Source organism: Stegostoma tigrinum, chromosome 11, assembly GCF_030684315.1.
Source record: "Stegostoma tigrinum isolate sSteTig4 chromosome 11, sSteTig4.hap1, whole genome shotgun sequence".
NCBI lineage: Eukaryota > Metazoa > Chordata > Chondrichthyes > Orectolobiformes > Stegostomatidae > Stegostoma > Stegostoma tigrinum.
Window position 1 is genome coordinate 41,732,319 of NC_081364.1, and position 23,937 is coordinate 41,756,255.

At 42.5% G+C, this 23,937-nt stretch overlaps 1 protein-coding gene across 11 annotated transcripts in view; it reads left to right on the forward strand.

Moving 5' to 3' along the window:
- Positions 1 to 23,937, forward strand: part of foxp1b (forkhead box P1b) — a 483,509-nt gene that overhangs the window by 355,785 nt on the left and 103,787 nt on the right. For all 11 annotated transcript variants that reach the window (XM_059649922.1, XM_048547287.2, XM_059649921.1 and 8 more), the window contains one exon: positions 4,448 to 4,537. In XM_059649922.1, the coding sequence (XP_059505905.1) occupies positions 4,448 to 4,537 (90 nt within the window). The remainder of the gene's footprint in view (positions 1 to 4,447; positions 4,538 to 23,937) is intronic.

Genomic DNA, 23,937 nt, shown 5'->3' on the forward strand with positions numbered 1-23,937 from the left:
TATGATTGTTACCAGTTACAATTAGGTCCGTGCCATAGAAAGGCTACTCTTCCCCACTAATTATTGAGTTCCCTACTGTCATTGCTTTCCTGACCTTCCATCCTTACCCACACCTCCCCTACCACAAAAAAAAGCAGCAAAGTTAAGTCACCCTGATACCACGTACGTGATTTTGGCTGTATTGCAAAAGGGCCGTGGCTAATGACTCTAGTGCACAATACATATGCATCTGTGCATAATCCATAAAATGAAAGGCAACCCCCCACACATACAATGTGCCATACTCCCAAAGCCTGATTTGCCCTGGAACAGCCCTGCAGCACTTGGCAGAACAGATGTCGAACTTTATGTTGTTCTGCTGGAGATGCCCAAACTCATCATCATGAGGCCACAGACTTTGTGAAGGATAAACAACTGAAGAGCATGAGCATTCGTAGTCGAAAAAGGGTAAGAGCAAGGCTTAGGACAAGTGAGATAGCTTTTGTCCCAGTGGACAGTCTGCACTAACGTACCAAAGTGCAATTCCAGTGACTGTAACCCCAGTTCCCCATTCAGTACCATTAGCAGGTCTTCTATTCATTTTTTTTCCACTGGCTACCACAATGCAAAAATAAATAAACCATTGACTAAATTTTCTAATGCAAACTTACAATTAATGTCATGCCATATTATCTGCAAAGATCAACTGATCACCTCTGTGCATTCCCTGACTGTTCATTATCTGTTCACCTTAGTTTGGCTTAGTCCTGTTACATATTATGATATACCATTATAACTACAGCAAAGCCATTTAGTGGAGGAATCTTTAGCTGGCCTTGCAGGAGGGCCTTGATATGCTTTCAGATTAGACAGGCTATAGTCTATTATCTCAGCATGGATGGCAGCTTGACTGGTTGTCTGACCTGACAGCAACAATACAGGCAGAGAGCACTGTTGAGAGAATTAAAACTGTCTTCCTGAGAATTGAAGAACCTTCATTCCATGTGCAACCTCAGCAATCCTAGCAATATGTTGATGGACATAAATTGCTGTGACAAGTTGCTGACTCCTTTCAGTGCTAGAATTCAGAGTCACAATCTGATAGCAGCAAGGTAACCCTGCATAGCACTATTCTGATCCGCCCTGCAGCACTCAGACATTGGGTGGCTTTTGCTTGTGCTGCTACAGAAACTTGCTCCAATTCCACTGCACTTTTTCTTGTGACATGGGAGGAGTTGCCAGCCTCGACCAGTCAAACCCTTTAAGTGGCCAATATCTTTTCATTTATGAAATGTGGACACTGCCTGTTTTGCTCAGGTTAATTGCTCACCTCTATTCTTTAGTGGGCAGTTAAGAGTCAACCATATTGTCACATGTGGCCAAACCAGTTAAGGGAGACAGATTTCCTTCCCTGAAGACCAGTAGTCAACCAGGTTGCTTTTACAACAATCAGCAGTGGTCCCTGGTCTCATTTTATTTTGTATTCCAGATTTGTAAAATCAGTTTAAATTTCACCATCTGCATGGTTCAATTTAAACCTATGCCTCATTGCCTGGGATTCAAGAATATTACTTCAGTGTTATTACTACTACACCATCTTCTCCTGCGATTAATCTCCAGAGAGGGGTAGCTCCTTTGCAGATTCTCACTCCCAGGTTCATTAGAATTGGCGGATTGGTGCACTTTTTGCAATGGCCACTGCTTCCACTGTCATTTGATGGACCAGCTTCTCTCTTATTTGCGTCATCTATAACCATGGGTGAGGTGCCTGAGGACTGTAGTGTGGCTAATGTTGTACCTTTGTTTAAGAAAGGTTATAAGGAGAAACCAGGGATCTATAGACCTCCGAGTCTGACTACGATTATGGGTAAATTGTTGGAAGAGATTATAAAAGACAAGATTTTACAGACATTTAGAGAGGGAAAAATTGATTCCGGATAGTCAGTACGGTTTTATGCAAGGAAAATCATGTCACACAAACGTGGTTAGGTTTTTCGAGGAAGTTACCATAAAGATTAATGATGGCAAAGCAGTAGACATTGTTTATTTGGACTTTAGTAAAGCCTTTGACAAGGTTCTGCATGGTAGACTATATAGTAAAGTTAGGTCACCTGGAAGTCATTATGAGCTTGCCAATTGGATATATAATTGGCTCAACAGCAGGAGACAGATTAATAGTGGTGGATTGTGTTTCGAACTGGAGGCCTGTAACCAGCAGTGTTCCACAGGGATCAGTTCTGGATTCTGTTTTGTTTGTCATTTATATAAATGATTTGGATGAGACTATAGAAGGCATGGTTAGTAAATTTGCGGATGATGCCGAAATTGGTGGCATAGCAGATAGTAAAGAAGGTTTTCTGAGATTACAAAGGGGTCTTGATCAAATGGGTCAATGGGCTAAAAAATGGCAGATACAGTTCAGTCTGGATAAATGCAAAATATTGCATTTTGGCACAATAAACAAAAGTAGAGCATATACAATTAATGGGTAGTGTTGCAGAACAGAGAGACCGAGAGGTGCAGGCACATAATTCTATCAAGTTCATTTATAGACTGGGTGGTTAAAAAGGCATTTGGCAAGATAGCTTTCTTGCTCAGTCCTTTGAATGTAAGAATTGGGAAATCATGTTGAGGTTGTACAGCACATTGGTGAGGCCTCTTCTGGAATACTGTGTTCAGTTCTGGTCGTCCAGTTATAAGAAGAATATTGTCAAACTGGAGAAAGTTCAGAAGAGATTTAACAGGATGTTGCTGGGTGTGGGAGGTTTGAGTTATGAAGAAAGGCTTGATAGGCTGGAACTTTTTCACCGGCGTGTAGGAGGTTGAGAGGTGACCTGATAGAAGTTTATAAAATAATGAGAGACATAGATACAGTTAATGGCAGTTGTCTTTTCCCTCGGTTGGAGGATTTCAAGACTAGGGGGCACAGTTTTAAGGTGAGAGGGGAGAGATTTTAAAAAAGACATAAGAGGCAAATATTTTTACACAGAAGGTGATGCGCATAGTTTAGTTTGGAATTATGTTCGGCGAGGACTGGTTGGACTGAAGGGTCTGTTTCTGTGCTGTGTAACTCTTCTGATTGTATGACTCAAGTAGATTTCCTTCTGAGAATTGAATGACTGTCTCACACTGAAACAAACAGAAAGTGTATGGAGAAACTCATGGAAGCAGGACAGGTTCACTGCCAACATTCATATACGGTTGGTGGTGGCGGATATAGTAACCCGAGCACAACATACAGTTTTGCCCATATACCCGTGGTTGCTTTGGGGGACTATCCAATTTAGTCCTACAAATTGATTGATTTATTGTTGTCATATGTGCCAAGATATAGTGAAAAGTTGTGGTTGGCATGCTACACAGGCAGATTGTACCATACAAAGTGCATCAAGGCAGCAGAACAGAGCACAGAATAGTGTTACAGCCACAGAGAAGGTGCAGAGAGAGATCAGAATTAACATTTGAGAGATCCATTCAAATGTCTGTTAACAGTGGGGAAGAAGCTGTTCTTGAATTTGTTTAGACAATATTCAAACTTTTATATCTTTTGGCCAACAGAAGATAATGAAAGAGAGTGTAACTGGGGTGGGAGGAATCTCTAATATATTGGTTACTTGCCCAAGGCAGTGGGAAGTAGAGATGGAATCAGTGTGTGGAAGGCTGGTTTGCTTGACAAACTGGGCTGTGTTCTCTAGTGTTGGAAGATCTGCAGAGTGTTCTCTTTGAATGCTGTTGAGTTGGTCAAGTTGTAGCTTCCCTAATCATCATTCATGTTTCAGATTGCCTGAGTCCCTAATACTTACCATGCGCTCCCCTGTAGAAAATGTTTTCTCTGTTGCAGCACAAGTAGGGATAAGTATTATAGTAAGTGAGTCTGGACCATGCTGATCAAAACTGGATAACTGCTATTAACTCCATCTGAAAATGGAGCCTTTGTCAAATTCAGACTTTAATTGAATTCACATTTCTTTTCGGTGAGTCTGCTGCTGAAATAATGCTGCAAATTCTGGTGTTATGCCCTTGTGCCAGATATATTAGAGGAGCTTGACTGCTCGTGCTTACAGATCACTTTTGAGTGACCTGTTTAGAAAATTGCTAATAATTGCTCCTATGAATTATTACGTTGACTGCTCCGTGAATAACCATGTATTCTCAGCAAGGGCATATTTTGGCTTTCTTCAGACAGACAAAGGTCATTTCTTGCCATATTTTAATTAGTTAGTGTGGAAAATGGCATGTTTTCATCAGTTCATTTTGAAGATTAGTTCTGAAATGATAATGCTAAGAATAGTCCACACACTGAGGGATTTATTGGCAAGTTTTGATTCAAAAGGTCATTCAAGTGTTGATAAGAGAACGTGACTGTGTATCTCTTTTCATTTCAGGCCTGTGTGTTACGGCATTTAAAAAAATGTTTTAAATGTTTATTTTGTTCTGATGTAATTATTTTATAACCTTTTCACAACAGCAACAGCTTCAGGAGTTTTATAAGAAACAGCAAGAGCAGTTGCATCTTCAGCTTCTGCAGCAACAACATGCTGGGAAACCAACTAAAGAGGTATGTAAAATGTATTGAAAAGAATAACATTCAATAATTAAAATAGAAGTGGCAGAAAAAAGAAGGGGCATGATGTTGAGATATGTTGTAGTGAATGCTGTTTTTCTAGTGGTCTCTCATCTTTCTTTCCTTTCTGTTTACTCATTCAGAAAGGCCTACATCAGCTGCAGTTCAATGTGCAGTAATGACTTGGAGTTGCAGTCTTCATAATGGACAAAGATATGATTATTATGTCGTCAAAAGAAGTTCAAAGGCAGACAGGGAATTTTCAGTTTTCCTTAGGTACACATTTCAGAGCGCATAAATTAAAGCAAATATTAAAACCCCACAGTCCGAGTGTAGTCTTCAAAGTCACAACGATCTAATTAATGAACTGTGAGCTTCAGTTTGGACAAGTTGCAGTTTGATGCACTCATAAATCAACATGACAAGCTGACTTCTCATGCCCAGACAGACTTGTCATTGAGTCACATCAGATGTAAACATGATAGAAAAAAGAAAGTCTGAAGAAGGTGCAATTGATCAACTGAATTGGTAGAAAACCAACTCTTGAAACACATTATGCCTGATCACAGGAAATGGCTGTAACCTCAAGAGGCTTTCTCTTTCTGGTGATGCTTTTTTAAATAGAATTTCTAACAGCCATCAAAAGTGGATAGGAATTACTTAGCATTTCTCCTGTGGTTTACAAGCCATAACCCCCTGTTGTTACTTTGTATAACTATCTTTTAAAGGCATCAGATCTTTCTTTTCAGATCCTTACCATTATATTTGAAGCTGAATAATAAAAAAATTGTTGATGTCATTCATCTCAAATGTAAGGCGCCGTAGACTTGAAATTCAGGTCAGTAGCACCTGATGTTTAAGCTACTGGTGTCATTTTGGACCCAAAATGACACCTAATGTTTGTAGACACAGCTGCAGTTGAAATTGTGCTGAATGTATTTGGAATAAATGCATTAGTGTGCAGCTTGTTCAAAGTATATAGAGAAAGCAGTTTGTGATGGTTGTCAGTTGTCCTATGCAACACTGATTGCATGTCAATCAACAGTGCCATTTTGTCTCTTAGCGCTCCAACCAACATCATCACTAATTCACATGATTGAACGTGAATTAAGTAGCAGGAAGAACCCCCACCAATGCTATTTGAAAGAGGTCATCAGTTAATTGATGTTGGTTTTTGTTTGCTCTGGCTGTAGGAACAATTTTACAAATGTTTCCTGCCTTCCATAGTTATTATTAGTTGCAACGGTGTACAAGTAATGGTGTGACAAGTGTTATAAGACTTGGCCTGAATTCACAAATCAGGTGCACTAGACAACGACTCCTTCTGAAAGAGTGCTTGACTGGGACAATGAGCGAGGCTGGTTTAAAGCAGGATAAACTGCTAGAAGAGAGGAAGGTGGAGGAATGCGGAAAATGACAACTGAGAGTGCTCCTTTCACGGTTGCTGTACATGAAAATGTACTGTCTCTGAAATACTGTTGGTAACCGTAATTCCAATTTCTTGCTCATGAGTAGTCCCACAGTTTTTCATTTCCTCCATTAAACAATCAAATTGTCATCTGGGTTGCAAATCAAAAGTAAAAGTGATCACAAATTAAGCATTCTGCATCAAATTTAAAAAGTATATGCCATGCATATACATATAACTAATGACCATTGTGATTTCCATGGTGCCTTCCAGGTGGGACGGTGGCTCAGTGGTTAGCACAGCTGACTCACAGCGCTAGGGACCCAAGTTCAATTCCAGCCTTGGGTAACTGTCTGTGGGGAGTTTATTTTCCCTCCACACTCTCACATGAATTTCCTTCAGGTGCTGTGTGGGTTTCCTCCCACAGTCCAAAGATGTATAGGTTAGATGGATTGTCCATGCTAAATTGCCCATAGTGTCCAGGGATGTGGAGGCTAGCTGGTTTAGCCCTGCAGGATATGCTATTCAGAGTTAGTGTACACTTGATGAGCTGAATGGCCTGCTTCTATGCTGTAGGGATTCTATGATTCCGTTGCTCCTACAGAGTGCTACTCCAAGGATTTTCAAATCATAGGCAAAAGTCTATTTCAGTGGTGGAGACTGTAGATGGCCACGGAAGACAACCTTCCTGGTTACAGCAACTTGCTGTCTGGCAACTCACCAAGGCTCTTCAGTAGCACTTTCCAAATCACCAGTCTCCACTATTTGGAAGGACTAGGAGAAAAGATGCATCGCATTACCACCTACCTGCAAGTTCCATGCCAAACCACTCATATTCCCCAAGGGAACTAAAGTGTTGTTCCTTAACTGCAACCGAGTCAATATCACAGAACACTCTACCTGACACCACATAAACTAGTTCAAGAAGGCAGCTTTCACTCTCATTCTCTGTGCACTGCATCATTTTCACATAGACACCAACAGCCTGGGCTAGCCGGCTGACTGAAAGGCAGCAGGAAAGACCCCTAGTAGAGTGATGGAGTTGGAAGCACTGATACTGTCAAACTGAGGGAACACAACAGATTCCTCTCCACAGATATGCTGCTGCTACCCTCCAACACCATTGCAGGATAGGTTGCTGGATACCTGCAAAGACCTTTATACACAACCATGGTATTAAAAAAGCTGACCAAAACGATTTCACTCTGTGCTCCCACTTTTTGGTCAAAATTGTGAAATCAACCTTCAGATGTCACAAAGCCTGCTGAAGGAGTTGCCACCACTTTCAAGCTGGAGTTAATAGACTCTCAGTTTGGCACAAACCCCTGTGCCAGGTTTGTGCATCACACTAGCAAGCTCTTTGATAGTGAATGCAGCTTTTTATGGGGCTTTTCAGAATGAATACACATCAAAAGTTGTCTACTGTTGGTGATCGATTGCAGTGCTCAACATATATCTCTGTTGCTGAATTAATGTGCCTACATGCCCTCTACTGAGCTGGCACACAACTATCATTGTATTCTGCTCTGACTGCCACACACAGGCACAATGTCTCACCATGTGCACATATTGCCCCATGCTACCATGTAAATACTGCACAAGTGACTATCTGTGCTGCTGAGAGTTTGAATTTGAGTAATGTTGTTTTCATCATCACTCTCTCATTTGACGTTCTTCCATTGCCTGCTGAGGTTGCACTTTGTGAGTAAAATAAAGGAGAAAAGCACAAGAAGCGAGATTGAGGGAGTGTAAGAATTGTATGCTAGTGTTAAAAGTGTGTTGACTGCGATCATGTGAGAGTGAGGATGAAGATTAGATAGAATATCTTTACCTTGAATTGATTTTTTTTTATTCCTGCTCCAAAACCTTTTCTTCACGAGCTGGTTAGCTGTTGTTGCCCCAGGTTGATGGATGATGTAAATTGAATGGTGTGTTTAAATTCTAGGATGTTCTTTTCAAGCTGGTAATTCTGTGACTGCAATGAATCATTTGAATGTTAGGTATGAGGCCTGATTGATGCAGATATTTGGTATTTGACTCATGGAGGCATGGTGAATTAAGGACCCTCTCAGGCTAGAGGTGGAGTTAGGAGAATGTGCCTTTTTGAGTTGCATTCAATGACATTAACTATTCTTTTGAGTTACCTGGATTCTGCAAGAAATTCAATTATCTAGACTGCTTGCACTAACCTTTACTGCAGTAGTCTGATCCAGTTTGACCAAGTGACTGGTGGCCTCATGATCCCTTGTGGATGTGGGCCACCTCTCCTATCTGCTTCTCCTTCACTTAAACACACTATGCAAAGTGGAAAAATATCAGTTCCATTTTTCATTCTTTCCCAGGTCAGATTCACTTCCTGCATGACTGCCAGTGCATATTGCAGCCACGTTGCAACTTTCCATTTAGAAGCACAGGCTAACTTTAAGAAGAGCTGGGAGGAAGTTGCTGAGCAGCTTGCACACAGCAGCGTGGACCCCCATCTGAAGTTGGCATGCTGCCTGCAGTTCAATCAGTAAGCAAGGGTTAATTGTGCACCATGACCCCATGTCCATTTTTGGGTGCTGTTCAGTTGATCAGCATGCAATTTTCTTACTAATACCACATCTTATTTACTTACACTTTGATCTGTTATAGTTAGTAGCATGTAAATATAAATGTGCTGCCTGTGCAATATTCAGATGGTATTGAAAAAAATCAAAAAATTGAAAGAGTTTAAATCACAGTTGTAAATGCAAATTAAGGATTATTATTGCAAGCCTCATGAAGCCTTTATAAACTGACAATTTACAAAATGGTTATGGGAAGTAACGCAGGCAAAGAATGTAGACCTTTGACAAGTATTTGATGGAGGAAAGTAAGGTACAAGTTTATCTGGATCTTTCAGTATTTCAACACCGATTATTGACCTGACAACAGAGCTGTGCAAGGACCTTTTTTGTATGGATTCAATTGTAAGAAGTAAACAAACTGTGTTGTATCCTGTGTTTGATAACTGGGTGGGGACTACAGTTTGGCAGCATGTTTGGTGCTTTTAAATTCTTTCCCTTACAATGGGTCCTGTATATTTTATATCCTGACTTTAATTGAAAGTAATTTGAATTTACCAATAGTCAAATGTATTAAACAAGAACAAGAGTATGAGAGTTAATACAGAATTGAAGTGTGTAATTTGTCCAATTGTGTACAATTCAAGGTAATCAAAAAACAGTTTAACTATTGTAGCTAATTAACTTGCCAGAATTGTTTGGCATGATTTAGATAACATTGTCTGTTGTGAATTAAGTTAGATTATGCATGTTAAATAATTTCCTTCCATTCTTTATAGTTGCAGCACTCTATTATCTTTATATCAATCAGATAATTATTATAGGAAATCTGTAAAAAAATTCTGTCTATATTGTAGCCAGCATTGTGACTTATTATTCTTGGACATTTGTTCTGCCGTTGCTTCCATTGTCTTCCAAATCTCTTCACCTCTTCCCCCAGTAGTATTCACACTTCTGTATCGAAGATAGTGAATGTAAGTTAAGTCTGCCCACCCAATGCATTCTCCACTAGGGCAGATCCTAACTGATCATTTGCATGGGTACCTAGAAATTGGATTGTGTCCAGGCAGGGCTGCATTCCAGTTGTATTTCATAGAGTGTGCACTTAATGAAGGGGCGTTGAAAAAGTGGTCTGTCGGCCTCATTAGGATCTTACTGGAAAACACCGTCTCAGTCTCAGAGAATGTTTATCACTCAGTAGTGGAAAGGAATAAAAAATGACATGTAACAGAGGAAATCTGGAAGGTGGGAGGAAGAAAGAACATCAGTATTTCGTCTGGCAACATCTGTGGAGAGCAAAGAGTTAACATTTTGGATGCGGTGATCCTTTAGAATTCTGTTCTGTCTGAGGAAGTGACTAGACCCAAAACTCTGCTTTCTTTCCATACATATTGCCACACCTGTTGTGTTTTTCCAGCAATTTCTGTTTTTGCTTCTGAATTCCAGCATCTGCAGTTCTTTGGTTTTGTTTTGTCAACATTGATTCTATCATTGAACCAACTCCTTGTTGTGAAATGGTGGAATTATTTAGCAAAGTGTTCTTAAGTGCATTTTTCTTTTTGATGGCAGCTTTCACTGGTTACTTCTAAGGATCAAGCTTAAAGAACACTGCTCATCTTTGAGGGTGAACAGGTTGGGACATTGAGGAACTCCTTTTGTATCCATTGTATGCAAATACTTTGATAATTCAGTATTTAGAGACCATATCGCAGAGCAAATCCTCCCATTAGCCAAGGCTGTGAGTGCTTAAACATTTTTGCCTTCCGTCTTGAGTTGGAATGTCACCAATTAAGCTAAAGGTTGTCTCTCATTATTTTTATATAGCAAATTAAATATTCCAAAAACAGTTCACTAATTTCACATGGGTTCACATTTCAAGAATTGTTTGGAAAGAATTCATAGATACTGCACATAAGACTACTTCATAAAATATGATAGCAGATAAGCATGGGTAGAAGATTTACTAATAGAAGACAGGAAGTTGGAATAAAGGGGCATTTTCAGAATGGCAATATATAACTAGCGGAGTGCCACAGGGATCAGTGCTGGAGCCGCTATACTATATTAATGACCATATATTACTGACTTGGATGAGGAAAGGGGATGTATTACAGCCAAGTTTGTGGATGACAATATAGTGGTAAGGATGACACAAGGAATCTGTAAACAGGTATGTTTCACCAGCTTCAAAATCTCCCCTTCCCCCACCGCATCCCAAAACCAGCCCAGTTCGTCCCCTCCCCCCACTGCACCACACAACCAGCCCAGCTCTTCCCCTCCACCCACTGCATCCCAAAACCAGTCCAACCTGTCTCTGCCTCCCTAACCTGTTCTTCCTCTCACCCATCCCTTCCTCCCACCCCAAGCCGCACCTCCATCTCCTACCTACTAACCTCATCCCACCTCCTTGAACTGTCCATCTTCCCTGGACTGACCTATCCCCTCCCTACCTCCCCACCTATACTGTCCTCTCCACCTATCTTCTTTTCTCTCCATCTTCGGTCCGCCTCCCCCTCTCTCCCTATTTATTCCAGAACCCTCACCCCATCCCCCTCTCTGATGAAGGGTCTAGGCCCGAAACGTCAGCTTTTGTGCTCCTGAGATGCTGCTGGGCCTGCTGTGTTCATCCAGCCTCACATTTTATTATCTTGGATTCTCCAGCATCTGCAGTTCCCATTTTCACTGTAAACAGGTATGGACAGGTTTAATGAGATGCTTAAGAATTTAGCAGATGGAATATAATGTGTGGAAAATGTGACCTTATACACTTTGGTAGGAAGCATAGAAGAGCTGAATATTATTTAATTGGGGGAAAGACTGTAGAAAGTTGCTGCACAGATTGCTTTTGGAGTACAATGTACATGAATAACAAAAGTCACCTAGCAGCCAAATTCAATAGATAATAGGGAAGGCAAATTTAATGTTGGCCTATATTTCAAAACTACTAGAGTCTTTTATAAAAAGGGATGTCTTGCTAAAACTGTACAAAGCTCAAGTTTGACAACTGCTGAAGTATTGTATTCATTTTGGCCCTCTTGTCTAAGTAAAGGTATGCTGGCATTGGAGGCAGTCCAGAGAATGTTCAGTCAGTTGATCCCAAGCATAGAAGAATTCTCACAAGCGGAGAGTTTGAGCTTGTACTCATTGGAGTGTTGTGGAGAGACTAGAATGTATTATCTCAGAATCACCCAGTTAAGGCAAAGATGAGGAGGAACCTTCTCTGTGAGGGTTGTGAATCTGAATTTTTTTTCTCCTGCAGAGGGCTGTAACAGCTGTGGTGTTAAGTATATTCAAGGCTGAGGTAGACCGATCATGAAGAGAATCAGGGTTCTAGAGAAAAGGCAGGTAACTGGACTTGAGGATGAATGGATCAGCCATGGTCTAATTGAAGGGACCAAATTACTTAATTATTCTTTTGTGTTTTATTGTTTGATACCAACTTGTTATGTCACTATTCCTGTTTAAACTATTGTATGACCTGTTGCTTTTTCTTTCATTGATTATGATTTAATACATCCTATTTCAAAACAAAATTCAGGGCCACACATAACATCAAATCTGTAAACAAGTTTTCCTCAAAATGTAAAGTTGGGAAGGGAAACAATTGCCAACTGTGGTAATGAGATTCAATAAGTTGCTTAGTCTTTGAGTTTACAAGCTTGACTTCACCTTGTTTGTAGAGGGAAGTAAATCAGAACTGACATTGTTTATCCTTCTATCAGAAGTGCTTCATTAAGACAGTTCAGTTCCTTTTGGAAAAAAAAAATTAATGACCATCCATGTGACTAATTTCCAGAATTTTATTACAGTCTTTTTTAATCAAATTTGTTTAAGATTATCAGCCACTAAGTGGTCACCAATTTCAAGAGTGATACTTGAATCAACAGCTTTAATTTCTTCCCATTGTGAGTAGGAAGAAGTGAGTTTTGACTAATATAGTTGTCTTTTTGTTTCTTGTTTTGACTCAATACCCAGAATTTTGTTTCTAATACATGATAAAATAATGAAACCTTAAGCAAATATTCTACTGAAAGATCGTTAGTTTACTGTTGTATTTGCATGTGGCTGTATTTGGTTTTTTGATTATATATAGTTCCCACAAGCACCACTGTTGAGTATACAATTTTTCTACATGTGGGTGAAGGTTGTTGGTGGGTGTTACTTTTGATAAGCCCGACGTAACTAATAGTTCTTAGCAAATATCTTTCTCTTTAAATTGGTATACAATGTTATTATTTTTGTTACAAATTTCTTGTTATGTTGAATACATGAATTATTCCTTGACATCATTCAATGCACACACCTTGACATATTTAATAATTACACAATTTCTTTATGGTGTTAGTTACATTTCAGGTCTGTTTGATTATTTACCCTTGAAACACTTCAATGCCATTTAATTGCTCTTCAGTTCAAAACAATTAAAAGTACTCTTGATGTTAGGATAAAGCCCCTTCTATTTTGTTAAGCTTTTCAGTAACAAATTGGACATTGATCCTAAGCTACTGCAAATTTCTACACTTTTTATGTGTCTTTCACATAATGAATTAAACTCAAGGTCAGTTCAGTAAACCCAACAAACCAACACTTGCTAGATAAGAGTTTACCTTGGAACGCTCTTGATAGTTTATATATTTAACTTCCTTGATTTGCTCACTCTTTGGCCCACCCATTTAGTCTATTCCTGCTGTTAGTTAAAGATTGATGTAAACATGCTGGTTGGCTTATTTTATCTAATTGCAGAGAACCATAGATAAAGTAGCATTGAATGAGGCCATTCAGCCCATTGTACAAGCCCTTTGTTACAAATATCCAATTACTTCTGGTCACCAGCTTTTCCACATGCTCCCAAACAAGACCCTTTAGGAACTTAAATATTTCAATCATGTCACCTCCTATTCTTGTAAACTTCCGATCTTTCCTTATGAGACAACCTGGTCATTTTAGTGACCCTTCTCCGAACTCCAATGCACTACATCCTTCCTTAAGTAAGGTGATCAAGATTGTACGCAGTATTCCAGATATTGTCTTAGCCGTGTTGTATAACTGACCATAATCTCCTTACCTTTTTGTATCCCACTTCTCTCTCAATGAACAGTACCTTTCTGTGAGCTCTCTGAATTACTCATTGTACATACATACAAACCTATTGTGGTTCATGAATTGGGACACCCAGGTTCCTCTACATCTCAGACCTCTGCGATCTCCCACCATTTTAATAGTTTGTTTATTTTTAATTCTTCCGAACAAAGTGGATGATTTCAAATTGTCCCATGTAATAATTTGTAAGACCTTTGCCCACCCACGCAACTGATCTGAATTTCTTTGTAACACCCTTGTGTCATCTTTACAAAGTACTTTCCTACCTATCTTGGTATCATCAGTAAATTTAACAACCATGGCTTTAGTCTCCCAACTCCCTTTATACCTTGCCAGGAAGAATGTGGCCCATTTACACCAGCTGTGTTTCATGTTAGTTAGCCAAACTTCTGTCAATGCTAGTACATTGTTCCCTTTGCCCTGAAATTGTATTTGCTGCAAAATCTTTTGCTGTGGCACTTTATCAAATATCTTTTAGAAATCTAAATACAGTACATCCACTGATTCCTCTTCATCCAGAATACTACAATAATTTGTTTAAACATAATATCCTTTTCCCAAAAATGATGTTGACTCTGCCTGTTAGTTTTGAACCTTTCTAAGTGCCCTGCTGTCTCAAATAATAGCTTCTAATATTTTCTCTGAGATATGTTAAGCTAACTGGTGTATAGTTTTCTGTTTATTGTCTCCTTTTTTGAAGAAAAGATATTAATTTCCAATCTACAGAATCTTCCACACATCTACAGAATTTTGGGAAGTTAAAATAAATACACCCTTTCTTTTAAAACCTAGCTGATTGGTGCTGAAGCTAATGCTTAACTTGGATTTTATAAAGATTTAGCATAACATCCTTTCCTTTTGTTGGAAGAGCTCAGCAGTTCTGGTAGCATCTGTGGAAAGAAGGTAAAGTTAATTCTCGAATCCAGTGGACCCACCCCACCTCGCCTTTAGAACCGATTGTAGTTAAGTAAAGGTTGTGGTTGGTTTGCTTGCAAGTTGGTTCATTAGTTCGCAGATGTTTCATTACCCTGTTGAGTAACATCAGTGCAGCCTCCGATGAAGCGCTATTGTACTTTCCCATCTGGTATATAAACTCTGTAGCATTTGATTACGTCATATCTGGTTTTCCTTTGCAGTGATGTGTGTATATAAGGTCTAGTTCTATGTGTTTGTTGGTGGCCTTCTTGGTGGAGAACCAGGCTTTTCGCAATTCCTGTGCTTGTCGCTGTTTGGCCTGTCCTAGGATCCTGGTGTTGTCCCAATCAAACTGGTAGTTCTCCTGATCCATGTGAATGGAGATGAGTGAGTATTGGTCGTGTCTTTTTATTGTTAGTTGCTGTTCATAAACCTTTTGTGGCCAGTTTTCTTCCAGTCTGTCTGATTGTAGTGTTTGTGGCAGCCCTTGCATTGTTGGTATTTTGGCTGAAGATTGGGTGGCAAAGGAGTAAGTGATAGGTGGAAATGAGCTGAGAGAGAGAACATAGAACAGAGAACATTACAGCACAGTAAAGGCCCTTCGGCCTTCGATGCTGTGCCAACCTGTCAAACCAATCTGAAGCCCATCTAACCTACACTATTCCATATACATCCATATGCTTCTCCAATGATGACATAAATGTACCTAAAGTTGGCGAATCTACTACCATTGCAGGCAAAGCGTTCGATACCCTTACTACTCTCTGCGTAAAGAAACTATCTCTGACATCTGTCCTATTTCTTTCCCCCCTCAATTTAAAGCTATGCCCCCTCGTGCTCGCCATCACCATCTGAGGAAAAAGGCTCTCCCTACCCACGCTATCTAACCCTTTGATTATTTTATATGTTTCAATTAAGTCACCTCTCAACCTTCTTCACTCTAACGAAAACAGCTTCCAGTCCCTCAGCCTTTCCTCGTAAGACCTTCCCTCCATACCAGGCAACATCCTAGTAAATCTCCTCTGCACCCTTTCCAAAGCTTCCACATCCTCCTTATAATGCGGTGACCAGAACTGTACGCAATACTCCAAGTGCGGCAGCACCAGAGTTTTGTACAGCTGCAGCATAACCTCATGGTTCCGGAACTTGATCCCTCTACTAATAAAAGCTAAAACACTATGTCTGTCAACCTGGGTGGCAACTTTCAAGGATAAAATAGTATCAGAGATAATGGGAACTGCAGATGCTGGAGATTCCAAGATAATAAAATGTGAGGCTGGATGAACACAGCAGGCCAAGCAGCATCTCAGGAGCACAAAAGCTGACGTTTCGGGCCTAGACCCTTCTTCAGAGAGGGGGATGGGGGGAGGGAACTGGAATAAATAGGGAGAGAGGGGGAGGCGGACCGAAGATGGAGAGTAAAGAAGATAGGTGGAGAGGGTGTAGGTGGGGAGGTAGGGAGGGGATAGGTCAGTCCAGGGAAGATGGACAGGTCAAGGAGGTGGGATGAGGTTAGTAGGTAGCTGGGGGTGCGGCTTGGGGTGGGAGGAAGGGATGGGTGAGAGGAAGAACCGGTTAGGGAGGCAGAGAAAGGTTGGACTGGTTTTGGGATGCAGAGGCGGAGGAATTGGGAATAGGGGATCGTCCAGTCCCTGTACACCTGCATTCCGCATGGAGATGGCCTCAAGGCCCTCCGCTTCTTCCTGTCCCGCAGGCCCGACCAGGCCCCCTCCACCGACACTCTCATCCGCCTAGCTGAACTCGTCCTCACACTCAACAACTTCTCTTTTGACTCTTCCCACTTCCTACAGACTAAGGGGGTGGCCATGGGCACCCGCATGGGCCCCAGCTATGCCTGCCTCTTTGTAGGTTACGTGGAACAGTCCCTCTTCCGCACCTACACAAGCCCCAAACCCCACCTCTTCCTCCGGTACATTGATGACTGTATCGGCGCTGCCTCTTGCTCCCCAGAGGAGCTCGAACAGTTCATCCACTTCACCAACACCTTCCACCCCAACCTTCAGTTCACCTGGGCCATCTCCAGCACATCCCTCACCTTCCTGGACCTCTCAGTCTCCATCTCAGGCAACCAGCTTGTAACTGATGTCCATTTCAAGCCCACCGACTCCCACAGCTACCTAGAATACACCTCCTCCCACCCACCCTCCTGCACAAATTCCACCCCCTATTCCCAATTCCTCCGCCTCCGCCGCATCTGCTCCCACGATAAGACATTCCACTCCCGCACATCCCAGATGTCCAAGTTCTTTAATGACCGCAACTTTCCCCCCACGGTGATTGAGAACGCCCTTGACCGCGTCTCCCGCATTTCCCGCGACACATCCCTCACACCCCGCCCCCGCCACAACCGCCCCAAGAGGATCCCCCTCGTTCTCACACACCACCCTACCAACCTCCGGATACAACGCATTATCCTCCGACACTTCCGCCATTTACAATCCGACCCCACCACCCAAGACATTTTTACATCCCCTCCCCTGTCTGCTTTCCGGAGAGACCACTCTCTCCGTGACTCCCTTGTTCGCTCCACACTGCCCTTCAACCCCACCACACCCGGCACCTTCCCCTGCAACCGCAGGAAATGCTACACTTGTCCCCACACCTCCTCCCTCACCCCCATCCCAGGCCCCAAGATGACATTCCACATTAAGCAGAGATTCACCTGCACATCTGCCAATGTGGTATACTGCATCCACTGTACCCGGTGCGGCTTCCTCTACATTGGGGAAACCAAGCGGAGGCTTGGGGACCGCTTTGCAGAACACCTCCGCTCAGTTCGCAACAAACAACTGCACCTCCCAGTCGCAAACCATTTCCACTCCCCCTCCCATTCTCTTGATGACATGTCCATCATGGGCCTCCTGCACTGCCACAGTGATGCCACCCGAAGGTTGCAGGAACAGCAACTCATATTCCGCCTGGGAACCCTGCAGCCATATGGTATCAATGTGGACTTCACCAGTTTCTAAATCTCCCCTTCCCCTACTGCATCCCTAAACCAGCCCAGTGCATCCCCTCCCCCCACTGCACCACACAACCAGCCCAGCTCTTCCCCCCCCACCCACTGCATCCCAAAACCAGTCCAAGCTGTCTCTGCCTCCCTAACCGGTTCTTCCTCTCACCCATCCCTTCCTCCCACCCCAAGCCGCACCCCCAGCTACCTATTAACCTCATCCCACCTCCTTGACCTGTCCGTCTTCCCTGGACTGACCTATCCCCTCCCTACCTCCCCACCTACACCCTCTCCACCTATCTTCTTTACTCTCCATCTTCGGCCCGCCTCCCCCTCTCTCCCTATTTATTCCAGTTCCCTCCCCCCATCCCCCTCTCTGATGAAGGGTCTAGGCCCGAAACGTCAGCTTTTGTGCTCCTGAGATGCTGCTTGGCCTGCTGTGTTCATCCAGCCTCACATTTTATTATCTTGGCAACTTTCAAGGATCTGTGTACATGGACATCGAGATCTTTCTGCGCATCTACACTACCAAGAATCTCACCATTAGCCCAGTACTTTGCATTCCGGTAACTCCTACCAAAATGCATCGCCTCACTTGTCTGCATTAAACTCCATTTGCCACCTCTCAGCCGGGCCCTGCAGTTTATCTATGTCTCTCTGTAACCTACAACATCCTTCGTCACTATCCACAACTCCACCGACCTTAGTGTCGTCTGTAAATTTACTAACCCATCCTTCTACGCCCTCATCCAGGTCATTTATAAAAATGACAAACAGCAGTGGATCCAACTCCAACCCTTGCAGTACACCACTAGTAACTGGTTTCCAGGTTGAACGTTTCCCATCAACCACCACCCTCTGTCTTCTTTCAGCAAGTCAATTTCTGATCCAAACTGCTATATCTCCCACAATCCCATTCCTCCGCATTTTGTACAATAGCCTACTGTGGGGAACCTTATCGAACGCCTTGCTGAAATCCATATACACCACATCAACTGGTTTACTCTCATCTATCTGTTTGGTCACCTTCTCAAAGAACTCAATAAGGTTTGTGAGCACAACCTACCCTTCACAAAACCGTGCTGACTATCCCTAATCAAATTATTCTTTTCTAGATGAGTATAAATCCTATCTCTTAAAACCGTTTCCAACACTTTACCAACAACTGAAGTAAGGCTCACTTGTCTATAATTACCAGGGTTGTCTCTACTCCCTTTCTTGAACAGGGGAACCACATTTGCTATCCTTCAGTCGTCTGGCACTATTCCTGTAGACAATGACGAGTTAAAGATCAATGGCAAAGGCTCAGCAATCTCCTCCCTGGCTTCCCAGAGGATCCTAGGATAAATCCCATCCGGCCCAGGGGACTTATCTATCTTCACACTCTGTAGGATTTCTAATACGTCTTCCTTGTGAACCTCAATCCCACCTAGTAGCCTGTATCTCAGTATTCTCCTCGACAACCTTGTCATTTTCTAGAGTGAATACTGTCAAAAAATATTCATTTAGTGCTTCCTCTGTCTCCTCTGACTCCCCACACAGCCTCCCACTACTATCCTTGATTGGCCCTAATCTTACTCCTGTCATTCTTTTATTCCTTAAATACCTATAGAAAGCCTTAGGGTTTACCCCTGATCCTATCCACCAGCAACTTCTCATGTCTCCTCCTGGCTCTTCTGAGCTCTCTTTTTAGGTCTTTCCTGGCTACCTTGTAATGCTCATACGCCCTAACTGAGCCTTCACATCTCATCCTAACATAAGCCGCCTTCTTCCTCTTGACCAGAGATTCCACTTCCTTCGTAAACCACGGCTCCCGCGCTCTACAGCTTCCTCCCTGCCTGACAGGTACGTACTTATCTAGGGGACACAGGAGCTTTTCCTTGAATAAGCTCCACATTTCTAATGTGCCCATCCCCTGCAGTTTCCTTCCCCATCCTATGCTCCCTAAATCTTGTCTAATCTCATCGTAATTACCTTTCCCCCAGCTATAACTCTTGCACAGTGGTATACACCTATCTCTTTCTATCACTAAAGTAAACATAACAGAATTCACTATCACCAAAGCGCTCACCTACTTCCAAATCTAACACCTGGCCGGGCTCATTACCCAGTACCAAATCTAATGTGGCTTCGCCCCTTGTTGGCCTGTCGACATACTGTGTCAGGAAGCCCTCCTGCACACCCTGGACAAAAACTGACCCATCTATAGTACTCGATCTATAGTGTTTCCAGTCAATATTTGTAAAGTTGAAGTCCCCCATGACACTACCCTGTCTCTCTCACTCCTATCGAGAATCATCTTCACTGTCCTTTCCTCTACATATCTGGGACTATTCGGAGGCCTATAGAAAACTCCCAACAGGGTGACCTCTCCTTTCCTGTTTCTAACCTCAGCCCATACTACCTCAGTTGATGAGTCCCCAAACATCCTTTCTGCAACTGTAATACTGCCCTTGACCAACAATGCCACACCTCCCCCTCTTTTACCGTCTTCTCTGCTCATACTGAAACATTTAAATCCCGGAATCTGCAACAACCATTCCTGTCCCTGCTCTATCCATGTCTCCGAAATGGCCACAACATCGAAGTCCCAGGTACCAACCCATGCTGCAAATTCTCCCACCTTATTTCGGATGCTCCTGGCGTTGAAGTAGACACACTTCAAACCAACTTCTTGCTTGCCCGTGCCATCTTGCGTCCCTGAAACTTTATTTGGGACCTCCCTACTCTCAACCTTTTTTATGCTTGAATGGACAATTGGACAAACAAGGGATGGGTAAAGGTCAGAGATAATGGGAACTGCAGATGCTGGAGATTCCAAGATAATAAAATGTGAGGCTGGATGAACACAGCAGAGCTTTTGTGCTCCTGAGATGCTGCTTGGTCTGCTGTGTTCATCCAGCCTCACATGGGTAAAGGTCAGCTTGGGAGAATCAGTAGCTTCTAATGGGAACTCTTAGTGTCTGATAATGGGTGGATGTGGCAGCAGTCATTTGATGAAAAAGCCTGGTATATCGGGTTAGGGTAACGACATGGGTGTAGGTGCTCAGGCCCAAATGATGTGCTTTAATAACTTACAGTTGCTTACTGACACTTCTCCAAATGCTAGTGAATTCCTAGAAATGAAAGCTTCCTCTATCACCTTGACACTACACTGACAGGCTGATATTCTACCAAGTTTATTCCATTTCTTTTAATCTAAGTGCAGCATTTGCAATCACTAATCTGCTGTGGCAGCCCACCACCTGAACTGCCCACACACAATTCCCTAAATTGGCTTGGGAAATTGTGACCAGAAGCTCCAAAATTTTCATTTATTTCCCACTGTAAATGAAGATGCATCCCGTCTACTCTCAGATCTACTAGCCTTTTAAATGTATTACGGTAGAACTTTATTACGGACAGTCACACAGAAAGGGACATATTAGATTGCTGGCTGTTGTATGCAATGCCTAATGCAAGATTCCATTTACAACAATGCCTCATACTAGATTCCTTTTACTCCGATGAAACTGAATAACTAATTCTCTCCGTAACCTGCGTCCAAGCAAATGTCATCCCCATTATACCACTGTCCTCTGAATTTCAACTACATTGTGTTTATTTTTGTTTTATTCTACATGTTTACTTCTTCTGAGTTTCTGTTGCATTGTCAGCATCCTAATTTTCCATGAATACCTCAGCTATGCACTCTCCATCCACAAAAAAATTTAGTTCCTACTTAATTTCACCCTTCTTTCGATTACTGTTCTACTGTTTGTGTTGAGAAATATATCAGTGTTTTCTCTGATTCAAATGCAGATGGCCCTGAAGTAATTTTTTCAGCTATCTGACATTCATGGCCTGCAGAAACGACCATTTAATTTGCATATCTAATATCGCCTTTCAGATTTCAGACCCAATCAAGCCCGTGGTGGAAAGAACCATGAGCATTCTTCCGAGCCCACTCCCAATTGAAGCCCCTTTGAAATTGATTGATTAATCCGACTAGCACTGGTGTTAACAATGTGCAAACCTCTGTAGTTTACTTGTCACCCTAGTGCATGCTTTGTTTAAAAGCACAACATCCCATCAAGGGATGCAGCAACCGATGGGGTGAACCCACTGAGAATTGCATCCCTGTCATTACCTTAAAAACAGTTAGTACCAGCTCCCCTTCTACAGTGATCTTGGTGCCATCTGATCTGCCCATTGTCAACACTGTTAGAACATAATTCGCTTCTGGCAAAGGAATCAAGCTTATTATTTTCTCTGCATCAGAGAATGAGTGCCAGATTGCAGATTGTTGTGATGGTTTCAAAATTTTGTCTAGTCAGTCTGCAATCTAAGCAACTCTTACCCATTTTGAAGGGTTGGATCATTGAGGGGGGAGGGGGTGTGGTTGGGGGGGGGGGAGAGTGAACAGCCAGCTGTTGTGATGCGTACATGCATCACATGATGTAGGTAATAAATGGAATGAGGTCCTACAAGCAGAATTCAGGGAGTTAGGAGCCAAGTTAAAAAGTAGGACCTCATAGATAGTCATCTCAGGATTTCTACCAGTGCCACATGCTAGCCACAGTAGAAATAAAGGAATAGGCAGGATAAATGACTGGCTTGAGAGATGGTGCAAGAGGGAGGGGTTCAGATTTTTGGGATGTCGGGACTGGTTCTGCGGGAGGTGGGACTGTTACAAATCAGACTGATTCCAGTCCCGCCCATGTGTAAACAATGTTCTAGGCGGTGCTTTTGCTAATGATGTTGGAGAGGGTTTAAACTAATGTGGCAGGGAGATGAAACCAAATGAGGTGATTAGTGGACAGTAAAGAGGTAGTAAATAAAACCTGTAAGGAACTAGATAATGAAGTCAACGTGACTAAGGGGAAGAGTAGGCAGACAGCAGATGATGAATGCAAAGGGACAGGTGGTCTGAGGTGCATTTTGTTTTAGTGCGAGAAGTGTAGTAGGTAAGGCAGATGAACTGAGGGCTTGGATTAGTAACTGAGAGTATGACGTTATTGCTATTACTGAGACTTGGTTGAGGGAAGGGCAAGATTGTCAACTAAGTATCCCAGGATAAAGATGCTTCAGGCGGGATAGAGAGAGAGAGGTAAGAGGGTTGGAGAAGTTGCATTAGTGGTCAAAGAGGATATCTCGGCTGTGCTGAAGGAGGGCACTATGGAGGATTCGAGCAGTGAGGTAATGTGGGCAGAGCTCAGAAATAGGAAGGGTGTGATAAAATGTTGGGGCTGTACTACCAGCCTCCCAACAATGATCATGAGATAGAGGTGCAAATATGTAGACAGATTATGGAAAGATGTAGGAGCAACAGGGTGGTGATGGGAGGTTTTTAATTTTCCCAACATTGACTGGGATTCACTTCGTGTTAGGGGTTTAGGTGGAGCAGAATTTGTAAGGAGCATGCAGGACGGTTTTCTAGTATGTAAATAGTCCAACTCGGGAAGGGGGCTTATTGGACCTGGTGTTGGGGAATGAACCCAATCAGTTGGTTGAAGTTTCAGGAGGGGATTACTTCGGAAATAGTGATCACAATTCCGTAAGTTTTAGAATACTCATGGATAAAGATGAGAGCGGTCCTCAAAGAGTGCTTTGTTGGGGGAAGGCCAACTATAGCAAAATTCGGCAGGACCTGGGGAATGTGGATTGGGAGCAGATGTTTGAGGGTAAGTCCACATTTGATATGTGGGAGGCTTTTAAAGAGAGGTTGATCAGAGTGCAGGACAGACATTTCCCTGCGAAAATGAGGGATAGAAAAGGCAAGATTAGGGAACCATGGATGACAGATGAAATTGTGAGATTAGCAAAGAGGAAAAAGGAAGCAATCATAAGGTCTAGGTGACTGAAAACAAACGAAGCTTTGGAAGAATATCAGGAAAGTAGGACCAATCTGAAAATGAGAAATTAAGAGAGCTAAAAGCGTTCATGAAACATCTTCAGCAAACAAGGTTAAGGAAAATCCCAAAGCCTTTTATTTGTACATAAGGAGCAAGAGGGTAACTAGAGAAAGGGTTGGCCTACTCAAGGACAAAGGATGGAAGTTATGCAAGGAGTCAGAGAAAATGAATGAGATTCTTAATGAGCACTTCATGCTGGTATTCACCGGGGAGAGGGACATGACGGATGTTGAGGTTAGGGATAGTTGTTTGATTACTCTGGGTGCAATCGGCATAAGGGGGGGGGGGGGGGGGGGGAAGTGTTGGGTATTCTAAAAGGCATTAGGGTGGACAAGTCCCCAGGTCTGGACAGGATCTATCCCAGGTTACTGAGAGAGGAAATAGCTAGGGCCTTAACATATCTTTGCAGCATCCTTGAGCATGGATAAGGTCCCGGAGGACTGAAGAATTGCTAATGTTATCCCCTTGTTTAAGAAGGGTAGCAAGGATAATCCAGGTAATTATAGACTGGTGAGCCTGACATCAGTGGTGGGGAAGCTGCTGGAGATGATAAAGAG